Source organism: Phascolarctos cinereus, unplaced genomic scaffold, assembly GCF_003287225.1.
Source record: "Phascolarctos cinereus isolate Bilbo 61053 unplaced genomic scaffold, phaCin_HiC Scaffold_4;HRSCAF=312, whole genome shotgun sequence".
Classification (NCBI taxonomy): domain Eukaryota; kingdom Metazoa; phylum Chordata; class Mammalia; order Diprotodontia; family Phascolarctidae; genus Phascolarctos; species Phascolarctos cinereus.
In genome coordinates this window covers 93,556,913-93,571,167 of record NW_027555847.1, presented here as the reverse complement: position 1 = coordinate 93,571,167, position 14,255 = coordinate 93,556,913, and the positions used below count along the sequence as shown (strand labels likewise).

Below are 14,255 nucleotides of genomic sequence, written 5' to 3'. Positions count from 1 at the left end.
ACAGACTGAATTCTTGACTTTCCCCACAACAGAGACACGTTTGGGCTAGATGTTGAATGAATGGAAAGCAAGATATATAATGACATACAAGAAAATTTAGGCCAGTTTTCCCCTCTAATTTACTTTTTCCCTATTAATTTCAATTCAAACATGTAGTAAATTCAGTTGCTGAGGCCTCCTGTGAGAACAAATTTTCTCTCCCCTGGGCTTCTGTCTGTCTCCCCAAAGACTCAGCTGGAGGAGCTCTGGTTCCATTCTCTTCTCTCATAGCCCTCCCCTAATGGGCTGACTGGCCAGCTCCATCCCAAAGATGGCTCTACAGTCTCCCTAATATTCTGGAGGACTTGATGGAAGCAGGAAGAAGGTTTGGGCCTTGTTCTCCCATTTCTCCCTTTCTCCATTACTTACTCTAGGACCTCGTTCTTGGCATCAATTTTGGCCATCATCTCACGAAGCAGCTTGGCCTTCTCCTCACTGGAGGATGGGAGGGTAAAAGAGTCAACTGAGAGAGTGTGTGCTACCTCCCAGTGCAAATCCACTGGGGCTTAACTCTGGAGGTGACCCCACCCTTCTGTAGGAGATGCTCATTCCCCAGACCACCTCAAGCCAAGCCTCTCCCCATTCTGCTTACCTGTACAGTGAAGAGGCCTCATGGGCAGCCATAGGCACCAACTTGGCAAAAATGTCAGGGCCAGTGACAGCTGGATCAGTAGGATTCACAGGAAGGGGCTTCACCAAGGGGGCTCCTGGGAAAAGGAAGGAAAAGAGTTGGAAAGCCAAGAAGCCCTGGGCCAGAAACTGAGGCAAAGAACAATTCAACTGCCTAAGTAAAGAGATCATAAAATAATCAATTCTCAAAGGGGAAAGGATCCAGAAAGGTTATCCTGGAAGGATCCTGCCTAAGTAGGAATGCCTTGTACAAAGCTCCCAACAAGCAGTTCTCCAGCTTCCTCATGCTGCGAACTCATTCCTCATTCCACTTTTGCACAATTCAAACTTTGTAAGGAACATTTCCATACGTAGAGCCTAAATATCCCTCTGCAGCTTTTCCCACTTTTCAGATCCAGAAGCCAAACAAGTCTAACGACAGTCTTTCAAATACCTGGAGACGATCCCCAGTCTTTGTTCATTTGCAACACTGCCAGCTCCCATAACCCTTTCCTCCCCTCACTGTCCTGCTCATGGTACCACAGTTGCCAAGGCTCTTCTTAAAACTTAGCTCCCAGAACTCAATACAGTACGAACAGGCTGGAAGACGCTGGACGGTCACTCCCCTTGTTATGCACTGTTTTTGTTAATGTAACTCTAGGCACAGAGCTCTTCACTCCTTCGCTGTATGAGGCTGACACTAGGCACCCAATTTCATTCCCCAAAATGGTGTCACTGGGTCTTCTCTCCTCCACCCTCTGCATTCCACACCTTTTACAGGCTGCAGGGTGTCCAGTGCAGGAATAGCCTCATGGTAGATGAAGTCGTTGTCCTTCTTGGCTGAATTGAACCTGTGAACAGAGAAAAGGAGGTAAGGAGTGTGTTCGTGTCCTGCCTCCCTCCTGTCGCCACTGAGTTTGGTCCCTGACCCACACATCTATTCTGCCCCTAGCACTACAGCCACCTGGGGATCCCATAATCCTGGGTCTGGCTCAGCTGCCACTTTCCACTCCGTTATCTTGGAAAGGGAAACACGGACCATTTCAAGCTTGCTTGAAGCCAGCTCTACGATTCCATTTGCTCCCTCCTTTGCCCTAACCTTTCACTCTCACATGTGACAGTAATTCTCATCCTGGTTCAACCCTGACTTACTTTCCACCAATGACATCCATAGTGAAGCGCAGAGCATCCTGTACAGTTTCAGGTTGTCCCTTTTTGGGAATGGACAGAAGGGAGAGGAACAGAGGGAAAGCTCTTCATTATTATGCCAAATCTGGCCCCTATTGAGATGTGCACAACCCCAGCCCTCCCCTCCACTTTCCCTTCTCCCCTCCCCCCCAAAGCTCTATGTACAGTAGCACTCAATCAAGGCTATTTGAAATTAGCAAAAGATCAAAAGTTCTAACGAGACCAGGAAGTAGGTCTTGTCATAGAAGGGAAAAACAGAAGAAGGACCTCAAGCCTATATTACCTTTGCCAATTTAATGGCTTCATTAAGTTTGTCCAGGGCACTCTGGAAGTAGACCACCTGTAAGAAAAGAGATAGTTGGCCTCCTAGTAGCACAGATGGGGAGAGAAGGAAAGGAAGGCAAAGAGTAACGATCCCCTTCTTCCCACTCCATCCTATGTGAAGTCCTCACCACCTCTTTCTAAGAGACAGCATCTCAAAACTAGCCATGAGAGCCCAAAGCCTCCCTTTCTCTCTAGGCCTGAGCATTAAGCCCAGACCCAGGACACATATACTTTTCCCAGGCTGAGACCCATCTCCTTTTAATGACCACAGGATAAACTGGGCCCAAATCATTCCCCACATGACAGTAGAGAAACTTTGCAGCTAGGCAGGAAGGCAGGCAAGCTAGTCTGACATGGGCAAAGAATTCAAAACTCCAAACAAGTGCTCTCAGCTGGGATACTGGAAGGTATAAGAGACAGAGAGCAGGTCCAGAGGTAGACTTAGCAGGTGGTAAGGAGTCCAGTCTGGCTATGGCACAGAAAATATGTTAAGAGGTATAAGGTGAGTAAGGTGGGAATGTGAAGGGCCCTAAATGCCAGGTCCACAAACTGGTGCTTCTATTACCACGCCAGGAATCCCTGAGCACGATGGTTAGTACCAGATGGAAAAAGCCCTTTGCACCTGCATAGCACCGAATGCTTTCCCAAGAACAACGCCAAAAAAACATGATCTTATCTGAGTTTCTCAGCAACTCTGTGAGGCAGACAGGGCAGGGAGCAATATAGCCATTTTACAGATGAAGAAACCAAGGCCAAGATCACATAGCAAATTAATGGTAGAGCCAATTCTAGAACTCAGGTTTCTTAGCTCCTACTCCTATACTCTTGTCTATTCAGAAGAAAAAAGAAGGATGTTAAAGCACTCTTTTCACAAATAAGGGAGAGAATTGGAGGTGGGGGAAACGGGGTATAATAATGAAGGGAAACTAGGGGATAGGGAAGAATGAAGAAAAGACGGCTTGGTACAGGTTCCTGGTGCATGTTTCCCCCACCTTGGGAAGTAAGATGTTGAATCCCTCACCCTGGGGTACTTTTGAGCCAGAGCTCACGACCTCAGCAGTGCTGGCCACTTACCCTCTCTCCAAATTTCTGCTGTTCCTCAGCTTGTTTCCCCATGTGCAGCTGAAAGACGAAGTGTGTGAGGTCAATGAAGACATCCTGCCCAGGGGGCTGGCCTCATCTTTCCCACCCCTGCAACCTCCCCACCCAAGGTGAAAGAAGGGAAGGGAAGAGCGCCTGGCAGGGCTCCTTACATGAGCCACAGCGGCAAAATAGCAGGTCTTCATCTGTACCAGTTTCTTCCAGTCTTTCTGGACCTTGCCCAGCAGTGAGGCAGTCTCAGGGTTTTCCAGGGCCCGGCAGGCCTCCTTGTAGTAAACAACCACCTGGGAGGGGAAAGAAAGCTTGATCAGGGAGCAGGGAGACAAAGGAAGAGGCCTCCAGGAAAGCCTCAATCCCACTAGCTCTCCAAGTGATGACCCTCCTGGCTAATGACAGGTGACACTCGATCACCAGCAGCTCCCACTTATCTTGCTTGTGAGGTTTAACAAGGACTTTTCTCCTAATGACCCTAGGAGAGATAGGGAATGTAAGTATGAACCTTGTTGCATGGAGAAGGAAACTAAGTCTCAGTAAGCCCAAGGTCACATGGCTGCTAAGTGGCAGAGCAGGGATGTTAATCTGCGTCTTCCCAGACTGACCCCATGCAGCGCTCTTCCTACTATACCAGAGCTGGTGCAGGGACCTCACTATCTGGCAGGAAATCCCAGACCAGAGGAACAGAGCATTGGGTCAGAACAGCATTACAGCAGCGTGCTGAAGAGTGACCGTAGCTACTTGCCTGTGCACTGATGCGAGCCACCAGGAAACTCTTTCGATTGTCCAGCATTGACTTCTCCAGGAGGCATTCCTGAGCCTGGCCCTTGGAGTGGGAGAACAAACACACCTGGGGAGCAGGCCCTCAGGTACATCTTACCACTTCTGCTCTGCTCCAGTTCACAAACACCAAAAGATCTCATCACACAGCTGGTTACCTGAGCTCAGCTGGGGACAAAAGCCTAACTTTCTCTTACTTGATATAAAAGTCTGCTAGAAAAATGACCAGATTTTCTCCAGCCTCAAAACTTTATTATCCCCTGGACTACTGCAAGTCTTCCTATCTGACCTGCTTGCCTCTGGTCTCCAATCCACCCTGCACACCATGCCAACTCATGCCTCTTAAAGCACTGCTTTTAGTTCTTCCCCTAAACCTTTAGTGGCTCCCTGCTGCAATCCAAACCTAGCCTGGCATTCTAGGCCCTGCCCTATTTGGTCACACACTACCTTTCCATCTAACTTCCCACTATTCCCTCTAAAGAAATGCTCTGTTCCAGCCAGCCAGACCGGTCGCTTTGCTGTCTTCCCAAAACACCATCCACATCTTGTTTCCGTGCATTCAATCATGCTCCTTTACATCTGGAAAGCCCTCGCCTCAGCCCTCACCACAGCCAGTGGCCTGTGACCTGACGTTCCCTCTGAACTCTTAACACTTGTGTGCTTTGGCTGCTTCAGTTTTCTGCCTGTGAGTGAGCTCCTGAGGGCAGACTAGGCCGGAGGCCCGCTCACTGGGCTCACAGATGCCACAGGAACAGAGAGGCAGGGCCTACCAGCATGAGGTTGATGTTGAGGTTGAGGATCTGGTGGCTCATATCCACACTGTACGAGTGAGGGAAGTGCTCCTGTAGGTAAGTGAAAGCACCTGCTGCACACTGGAAATGGGTGCAAGAAACCTTCATGCCCTGAGGGACAGAATCAGTGAGGAGCTGGTTCAGAGCAGGGGAAGCCAATGCCCCTGGCCAGCCCTCCCCTGCCGCCTGGCAGGCCCTGCTTCTCACCTCCTCAGACACCCTCTTGTCCATGGCGCCCAACATGGAGTGAAGAGCCCCTTTAGAAAACAGAGAAAAAAGACATCAGCACCCTTTCAGGATACCTATGGAAGGGATTTCCTGGCTCAGGTCACCAAAGCCATCGAGCTTCACTTTTCAGGGATTTGGGGTTAGTGTTGTTCCAGTGGCACTCAAAGGAAAACTGAGGCCTGGCAAGAAGATATGGGCTAGACCTAAGCTGGGGTACGTAACACTTTGGGATTCCTGAAAGGAAAGTGTTTTTCCTCAGGATTTAACATCTCCTCCCTGGGCAGGAGATGAAGGCAAGGAGAGGGAAGGGAAAAAACCCAAGTTCCTGAGAAAATCCTAAGGCTCTCTGGAGCTCAAAATGTCTTACCCTGCCCAGGAATGGGGTGGAGAGAGGGAAGCTCACCTAGGTTGTACAGGATGCAGGCCTGCTCGTACTTGATGTCCTCGTGGGTCACTGACTTCCCAGAAAAGATCTCTGTCCTACAAATACACCAGCCCCATATTATCAGGGAAGGAAATCTTCAGGCCATAAAGCCAGGACCCTCTAATCTCTTGGACAGTGGGTAAAAGAAATACCCAGGGTAAAGTGGAACAGAAGGTACTCCCATTTTACAGAAAAAGGAACAGAGGCCAGGGAGGGGCTTATCGAGTTCACTTCAAATGTAGATGTCCTAATACCTGAGGTAATACTCCCTTTTATCCAAAAGGTCCTTACTTTGAGCTGGTCCACCAGAAAGGTAAGAATTTTGACCTGGGCTTGGAAAGGAAGAGATGACAGAGCACACTGTCCCATCAATTCCCATTCTCCTTATCCTGTTGTCCTTACCATGTGATGGGGACAGCTGCCTCATTCTCCAAACCCATAGGGATTCGGCTCTGCAGGTAATGGAGCTGGCCCAGGTACTTCCGCAGGATGCTACAGCCCTCAAAGTCCCGAGGAACCCTGACTGCATTCTGGGGAAGGAGGGGGAGGGGAGAGAGGAATGATCAATGACCTTGAGCAAGTCCTCCTTGGGCTTCTTGTTCCTCCTCCATACAATGAAGGGGTTGGACGGGATGGAGGTCCCCGCCGGCTCTAAATCTGTGATCCTCTGCCTTTAGGAATGTATGTTCCAAAAGTTCAACCCACCATTTCCCCACAGCCCTGGGTGAGACAGTACAGAGGACATTCAGAGATGCAGTGGCTCGTCCAGGGTCCCATGGCTCAGAAGGACTGAGGCCAAATTGGTCTCTTCTGATTCTACCTTCAGAGCTCTTTCAATTCCAACCAGATTGTCCCTAAACCTCCGGCCCCTTGATTTGAAGTCACAGATCAGGAGCTGGCAAAGACCTTCGGTCCCCCACCCAGTCCACTGTACATGAGAGGGCACTGAGACCTCAGAACAGTTAAGCAACTAGCTCAAGGCTCTACAGGTAAACAAAAAACAAAACAGTGATATGGAAGCAGAAGTGTATTTCTCTTGGCTGCTGATGTCTGAGGACATGGTGATGTTCCATCTTCTTTAAGACTCCACCTCTTTTTGTCTTCGGAGGCAGCTTCTCTGGACCAAGTTTGCTTGCCCACTGCCTTCTCCAATAGCTAACCCCTCTTTGTGGAAATCAAATCAGAATTTACAATCTGATGAAAGACCCAGAGACATATATTTTTTTGACACGGCCAATGCAGTAATCAGTTGTGCTTGACTATGCATATTTGTTACAGGTTTTCTTCTAATGTTTTTTTTAATGGGAGAAAGAGCTGAGAAAAGAAAGTAGAGTTTTGTTAATAAAAAAAATTAAATTAAAAACATTCGCAACCTGGGATTCTACCGAGGTAGTAGGATCTTGCCTCAGCACATCGGTAAGGTAAGCCTTGGATTATTCTACTCATCATGGCCTCAAACCATCAGCCTTTCCCCAAATTTTCCTACACCACCATAACTAGGTGTACAGCCTTCCAACTGAAGAAATTCCTACACTCCATACAGAAAAAGAAAGAGTTCTCAACCTGTTTGGGAATTAGTGGAAACTATACTGGGCTATTATCAAAAAGATCTGGATTAGAATTCCAGCCCTGTTACAAACTTGTCATGTGAGGTTTGGGCAAGTCATCTCTCCCCTTTATTCCTCATCAGTCAAATGCGGTCTGTCTTGTCTGCCTGCCTCATAGGTTTGTGACAACGTTCAATACAGAATGTGCAAGGGGCAGCTAGACGGCACAGTGGATAGAGCACCGGCCCTGAATTCAGGAAGACCTGAGTTCAAATCTGGCCTCAGACACTTGACACTTGACACTTACTAGCTGTTTGACCCTGGACAAGTCATGTCACCCCACTGCCTCAGGAAAAAAAAATTAGAATGTGCAAGTGCTTTAACTATCAAGTTCAAGAATTTGTTTTTTTTTAATCAAAGCCCAGAGGGGGCTGTATACACTCACTTTACTTATGTTACAGTTCAATTTATGATATTAATTCAACAAAAACTCCAATTAATTTCCCTAGCTTGTCTTGCTAAGGCATCTAAGGATGACCAGCAACCATTCATCACTGTTTAGAAACAGAAGAGAAACAGACAAGTCTGAAAGGTAAAGTAACTTCCTCCTGCTTTCTTCTTCCTCTAGGCTTTTGACTTGCAGTTACCAATTCATTTTCAACCATAACCCACCCTCTTCACCAGAATATTCAAGGCCAGACACACTGTTTCCACAAAAGCTTCATTCTGAGGCAGACCTTTCTCAGAAAACTGTGGAAGGTGCATGTAGATCCCACTCTCCTCCCCAAAAAGAGCCTGTGATGGTGACTAAAGCAAGGATCCTTTTCTCCACGGCTTCACACAGATGTCCTCGACGGTTATAAACACCCAGGCAGAGAATTCATTTAGCTGCCATAGTCTGTGGATAGCATCTCCTCTCAAGATTCTCCAAATTGGCCAAAAGGCATAGCACAGAAAATGCAAATTTGTGTTAACTGCAGGCAATGGATAAGGGTACCCCAAAACTTACACTGAGCCAGAGAACACAGCTTGAGACTATCCCTGTTCCCTGTCCCCTTGCTTCACTGGCACACCAGTCACCTACATGTACCCTCTGGGGATGCTGATGCCCTACCTGTCTAAGCAGCTCCAGCTTCTTCAGCTCCTCATTGTAGGTCTCTGGGTTCTCACCATAATTCTTCAAGACGAACTAAAGAGGAAAGGCAGAGAGTGAGTGAAGCCCTTGGGTCCCCTGTTACTGCCCACTCCCTGCCCAGTCCCTTCCCATTCCCCCCAGCACCTGGCTTAAGAGTTCAGCTTCGATTTATCCCCAGCCTCCTGACCTTTGGAGCATCTGGAAAAAAGCACTGGTTTTTTTTTCCATTACTAGAGTACTGTACCTTAAATACTCTCTAGTACGTTGAAGAAAAAGTAGAGAAGAGCATTACCTGTTCAACAGGGTGACAGTAAAAAGGGATATATATGTAGAAATAGTTGAACAACACCAGGAAATGTCTGTATCCCACTGCTTTGATGTAACAAGCAAACCTGTGTTTCTACATATAATAGTCCACAATTCCATATTCCCAGATAATTCAAAAGATTAGTCTAAGATTAGAAAAGCACCAGGGTAATTCAGAAAACCTGGAAATGGGCAGAAATCCCCATGAAGTGAACAAGAAGGAAAACAATCCTTTTAGTATTTAGAATAAAATAAAAGAGAAGGGTTGCATAACACTACTCTGGCTCTCTGGAAATACTACTGCATCAGCTACACTGTCCTGAGATGTGAGGGCTATACACAGTAATATCTGCAGTCATGGTATAATTAGGTGTTAATGAAGCCAGGACCAGAGGTTTGCTCTCCATATGTGCCAATTAGTTTTTGTGAAGTTCCAATAGAATGAAATGGAAAAATATTTATTAAGTATTTACTATATGCCAAGCACTGTGCTAAGTGCTAGGACCACAAATGAAGAATCTAGTCCTTATTTAAGGAGCTCATGTTCTATTTGGAGGAGTCAACACACAAAGGAAGTTCAAGGAAGTTCATGTTTATGTTCAGTTCATGGCACATGGAAAAACCAGGTAGTCCTTAGGCAGAGAAAGTAGCAGGGCAGGTGCCAAGGCCAATAAGATCTTGGGGAGTGGGTTTAAGGACTAGAGCGGAGTGGGGCTCTGGCATATCTTCCATAGAGTAGATATTTAGGGATCAGCATCCAGCTGACAGTGGGTATCCTACAACAAACGGGAACTTGCATTTGGCAATAAGGACTGGGTGGGAAAGGGATAAGTCTGTGACTTCCCTCAGTGGCAACAGGTGTTGCTGGCCTCTCTTCCTGCTGCCCACCACTGGGATGAGGTGGACAGAAGGGGAGAAAAGACAGGGAGGAGGGATGGCAAGGAGATCCCTAGCAGGCCACTGGATGTCCCCAGGTCTTTGGTCCAGCAGGTCACTTGCTATTTGATGACGATGATGTGTGTGTAAACAAAGCTTGAAAAATAAATCTTTGCTAGAAAAACAACTCAAACTCCACACTAGTGTTCTCTTCAAGTACCACAGTGTATATACGGGAGAAAATAAAAGTAGAACACTAAAGAAAATTTCTGTATATTCAAAGGCAAAATCCTACTCCTTTTGAGACAGCTCAAATGCAAACTCCTCCTCGAAGCTTTCCCCAATGCCCTCCAAATTTTTTTCTTCCTTGGATTTTGCACAGTCCTTTGTACCTGTCCTATGCATTTACTCCTATCCACTTCTGTACTATATGGGCACTACAGTATGAACTCCATGAGGGCAAGGGAACATGTGACTTTGGACTCTAAGTCAGGAAGGCCTGAGATCAAATCCAGCCTCAGATACTAACCAGCTATTTGAACTTGGGCAAGTCACTTTCTGTCTGCCTCAGTTTCCTCATCTGTAAAACAGGGATAATAACACCTAGCTCCCAGGGTTGTTGTGAGGATCAAATGAGATATTTGTAAAGCACTTAGCACAGTGCCTGGTACATAGTAAGTGCTACATAAATGCTAGTTGTTGTCATCATCATCATCATCATCATCTAGAGGAAAAAAGTGGGATAGAAAGGAATCAGGAGAAGCTTTCTAGGTTTTGAAGACAAGTAAAATTTCAACAGGCAATGACGGGGAGGGCAATACAGGTTAGAGGCTGATGTGAACAAAATTATGGAGGCAGGAAGCCTCAGGATACACCTGGGGGATGGCCAGCTGCCAAGTCTGAATGGAAAACAGAGATGTGATGAGAAACAGTAAGAGATAAGGCTAGAACAGCAGTACAGCACAGCAGATAGAGAACCAGCCTTGGAGTGAGGAATACGTGGGTTCAATACCTGTCTCTGACACACAAAGACTGCAATCCACATCAAGTCACTTCACCTATTAGTGGCTGAGGCAACTCTAAGACTAAGTTACACAACAGTTGCTGATCTACACTGAAAAAGGAAATTTCCTCACAGTGAGTTCCCTAGATCAATTAAATCATAGGTTCTCACCAAAAGGCTAGAAACAGGCTGGGCCCAGATTGTGGAAGGCCTTGAATTAAATCACCTTTTAGCATGGATGCAAGGCACTATGAACTTAAAAAATATACGGCATAGCCCCTGCTCTCAGGGAATATCAGCTCTAATAGACGGAAAAAACATGTGCACAAATAATTATGATGCAAAACAGAATGTGATATCTACACAAAGGAGAGGTCTAAACAAAGTGATATTTATTCAACAAACATTTATGACTATATTTAGATGATTCCAATCAGCCTACTGGGTATATCCACCAGAACTGTCCTTCCAGTACCTCAAACTCAGTATGTTTTAAACAAAGCTTAACTTCCCTCAAAATTTACTCCTTTTCCTTATTAGTTAATGGCAACTACCTTTCATGTAGTTACTGGTTTTCTGATTATCCTCTGATTATCTATAGTACACACACACACACACACACACACACACACACACACACACAAAGTCAACAAAAATTTATTAAACACCTACTTACTATGTGCCAGGCTTTGTGCTAAGTGTTGGAGATATATATAAGGGCATAAAAACAAATTTTAAAAAGTTCCTTTTCTCAGTCTAACATATATGTTAAATGTTTGCTGAATTAAAATGTTGATATGCTCTGAGAAATTTGCAGAAAGATTACTTTCAGTTGGGATGTGGGGTAAAGGACCATAGAAGATTTCAGATGTGAGGTGGCACCTAAAATGGGCTTTGGAAGGGTTAGATGAAATGAGGAATAGTGGGAGGTAGAACGATAAAGGTGAGAACACAACTCACCTTTAGATACTGGTTACTCATACTGACCCTATCGCAGAAGTCGAAGTATCAACATCACCATTATAAGGAAACTGAGCCTGAGAATGACTTGTTCATGGCCATACAAACATAAGTACCAGAACTGGAACTCAGATTTTGATCCTGGGCTTTTATATTCAGAGTTCTTTCCAGTACACTATGTTGCTCCCACAGGCCATGTGAGTTGGTAGAGGAAAGGAGAGAGGACTATAGAAGGATTCTGAACTTGTGAAGCAACATTATCAGATGTGAGGCTAAGAAAGGTTCATTTGACAGTAGTATGAAGAATGGATGGAGGTGGAGATAGGGAAGGAGGACAGGGGTGGGGAGATTAAAGGTAGAAAGACCAGCAGTCAGGTGCCCACTGCAATAGTCTTAGTGGTAGCAATAAATTGGCAAATGAGGAAGAGTCAAAGATAACACTGCAGTTTCAAGAACCTGTAATCAGGTGACAGTAAGTAAAAGGAGGTGATTTGGGGGTGGGCTGGCTTGGTTTAGGATATACTGGGTTTGTGGTACTGGTAGAACATTAAGCTATCCAGTTGGCCAATCTGGAGCTTTGGAGAGAGGTCAGATGATTTGGAAACCATGCACATAAAGCTTCACAAAACTAAAGCTGTGGGAATGAATTAGATTGCTAAGGGGAAAATAAGAGAAGAAATCTGAGGACAAAAGTTTGGAAGATGCCTATTGTAAGAGGTTGAGAAAAGGAGACTGAGGAATGGTTTGTGAGATTGGAGAAAAAACACAGGTCCCATTCCCTACACTGCTGGAGGGAATCCTGAGTCCCTGCTCCTCTCCAACCCCCTATCACACTTCCTCCAGCCCTTTGCTAGAGGAAGAGATCCATTCATGCCACTTGATTGAGCAAAGAGTCACCAACTATAACTTTTCCTGTATGATGTGGGAGGCACTGGACTTTTCCTTCTGCTCTATCATCTTCCTGGCCACTATAAACTCCCATACACATAGGGTACATTTGGCTGGACAAATGTCAGTTCCTAAGGACCCTGGGCCTTGTCATCAAAGCTTAAGTGAAGTCAACAAGCATCTATTAATTGCCTACTCTGCATCAGACACCCAACAAGCCTTTCGTTATGCCCTGCAATTAAACCCTCTCATACCCATTATCTCCCACCATTGGAAGGGAGCTCCTTGAGAGCAGAACATGTCTTGCTTTTCCATTTGTATCCCCAGAACTTGATGCATAGTAAACACCATGTACTGAGGCCGCTAGGTGGCACCACAGTGCAAAGAGCACTAGACTTGGAGTCCTATACACACACAGACACACACCTGAATTCAAATCCAGCCTGAGAAACTAGCTGTGTGACCAAGGTAAAATCACCTAAACTCTGCCTCCGTTTCCTCAACTGCAAAATAGGGATCATAGCACCTACTTTATAGGGTTATGGGGAGGTGCAAATCAGACAATTTAAAAGTGCTTTAGTTCAGTCACGATGTCCTGCCACATAGTAGGTGCTTAATAAATGCTTGTTCCCTTCCCTCACTGAATACTTTTTAAAGTAATTCATTCAAAGCAAGAGATCACAGATCATAGAAGCCAAGGCAGGACAGACTATCTGAAAGAATGATGATGGCTTGATGGTGTCAAATACTGCTGCAGGAAGGTTAATAAGGATGAGAACTGAACAAAGGCCACATGACTGGATGATACAAAAATCATTGATATCTTTGGAAAGTGCAGTTTCAAGAAAGTAATAAGGATGGCAGTTAGTTTGCAAAGGGCTGCAGAATATTTCTTGACAAGAAAAGCTCACAGCATTTGATGGAAAGCTACTGTTATAGGCTGATCACAGGATGAAATCATGACATTAATGGCTACTCCATGCTCCAATGTCAAGGGCCAAAATAATTATCATCAGCAAAGAGTCTGTGTGATAGAAGGAAGTACAAAGCATATTTCCTGTCTGTGTAGAGCTCCCATTCTACTTGGGAAAAGAGGACAAATACAGAAAAAAATAAATTACAAATTTTTAAAACTAAAAAAAAAAAACCTAACAAAGGGACAAAGGGTCATGTGGGTAGTTTGTCGTCTTCCTTTCAGCAGACAGGAGGCAGATTACAGGTCTGGAAGGAGATATTCATTAGCAGAAATGGCCAACTATGTTTTGCTTTGCTGAAATTTATGACAAGAGTCTTCTATTATCCGGAGAGCATCATATAAAGCATGTATTAAAGAAAAAAAAATCCATTGTGAAGGGAGCTAGAAGGTCTGTTTCATAGAGGAGGTAGGACCTGAGCTGGGTCTTAAAGCTTGACAGAGGATTTACTGAGTAGGTCAAATATGATGGAATATGCATTTAGCTCAGTGTGACATGGACAGACATATATGGCACACTTATCAAATCTGCAAGTGATACAAAGCTAGAAGGGATAGCTAACACACTAGATGCACAAAATAAGGATCAAACAGATTTTGAAAACCCTAGAAAGTTGGCTAGGCTAAAGCAAATAAAATGAAATGAAATTTCACAGGGATAAATAGGCTCTAGTGATCCATCCAAGTATTATGTTCAGTTCTTAGTGTTGCATTTCAAGAAGAATACTGATAGGCTAAAGTGTCCAGGGAAAGGTGAAAACCTCTGAGTTCATATAAGGCCTGATGAAAAGAAATGGGGATGTTTGGCCTGGAGAAGAGAAGAAAGGCGAGGAACAGGACATGATGTCTGTCTTCAAGTATGTGAAGGGCCACCCTATGGAAAGAGATTGGACTTCTCCTGCTTGGCTCTGGAGCGCAGAGAGCAATGTGTGGAAGTTGGAAAGAGATAAATTTAAGGTAAGGAAAAATTTCCTAAAAAGTAGAGAGATCTTGGGGCAGCTAGGTGGCGCACTGCATAGCGCTCTGGCCTTGGAGTCAGCAGGACCCGAGTTCAAATCCGATTTTAGACACTTGACACTTACTAGCTGT

The 14,255-nt window shown here is 45.3% G+C and overlaps 1 protein-coding gene across 1 annotated transcript in view; it reads right to left on the bottom strand.

The window, feature by feature from the left end:
* Window positions 1–14,255, bottom strand: part of PTPN23 (protein tyrosine phosphatase non-receptor type 23) — a 45,044-nt gene that overhangs the window by 6,454 nt on the left and 24,335 nt on the right. The window contains 13 exon segments of the mRNA XM_020999144.2: window positions 409–474; window positions 632–746; window positions 1,420–1,499; window positions 1,801–1,859; window positions 2,120–2,176; window positions 3,235–3,282; window positions 3,414–3,545; window positions 4,001–4,081; window positions 4,806–4,937; window positions 5,034–5,083; window positions 5,458–5,534; window positions 5,881–6,008; window positions 8,140–8,214. Of these exon segments, the coding sequence (XP_020854803.2) occupies window positions 409–474; window positions 632–746; window positions 1,420–1,499; window positions 1,801–1,859; window positions 2,120–2,176; window positions 3,235–3,282; window positions 3,414–3,545; window positions 4,001–4,081; window positions 4,806–4,937; window positions 5,034–5,083; window positions 5,458–5,534; window positions 5,881–6,008; window positions 8,140–8,214 (1,100 nt within the window).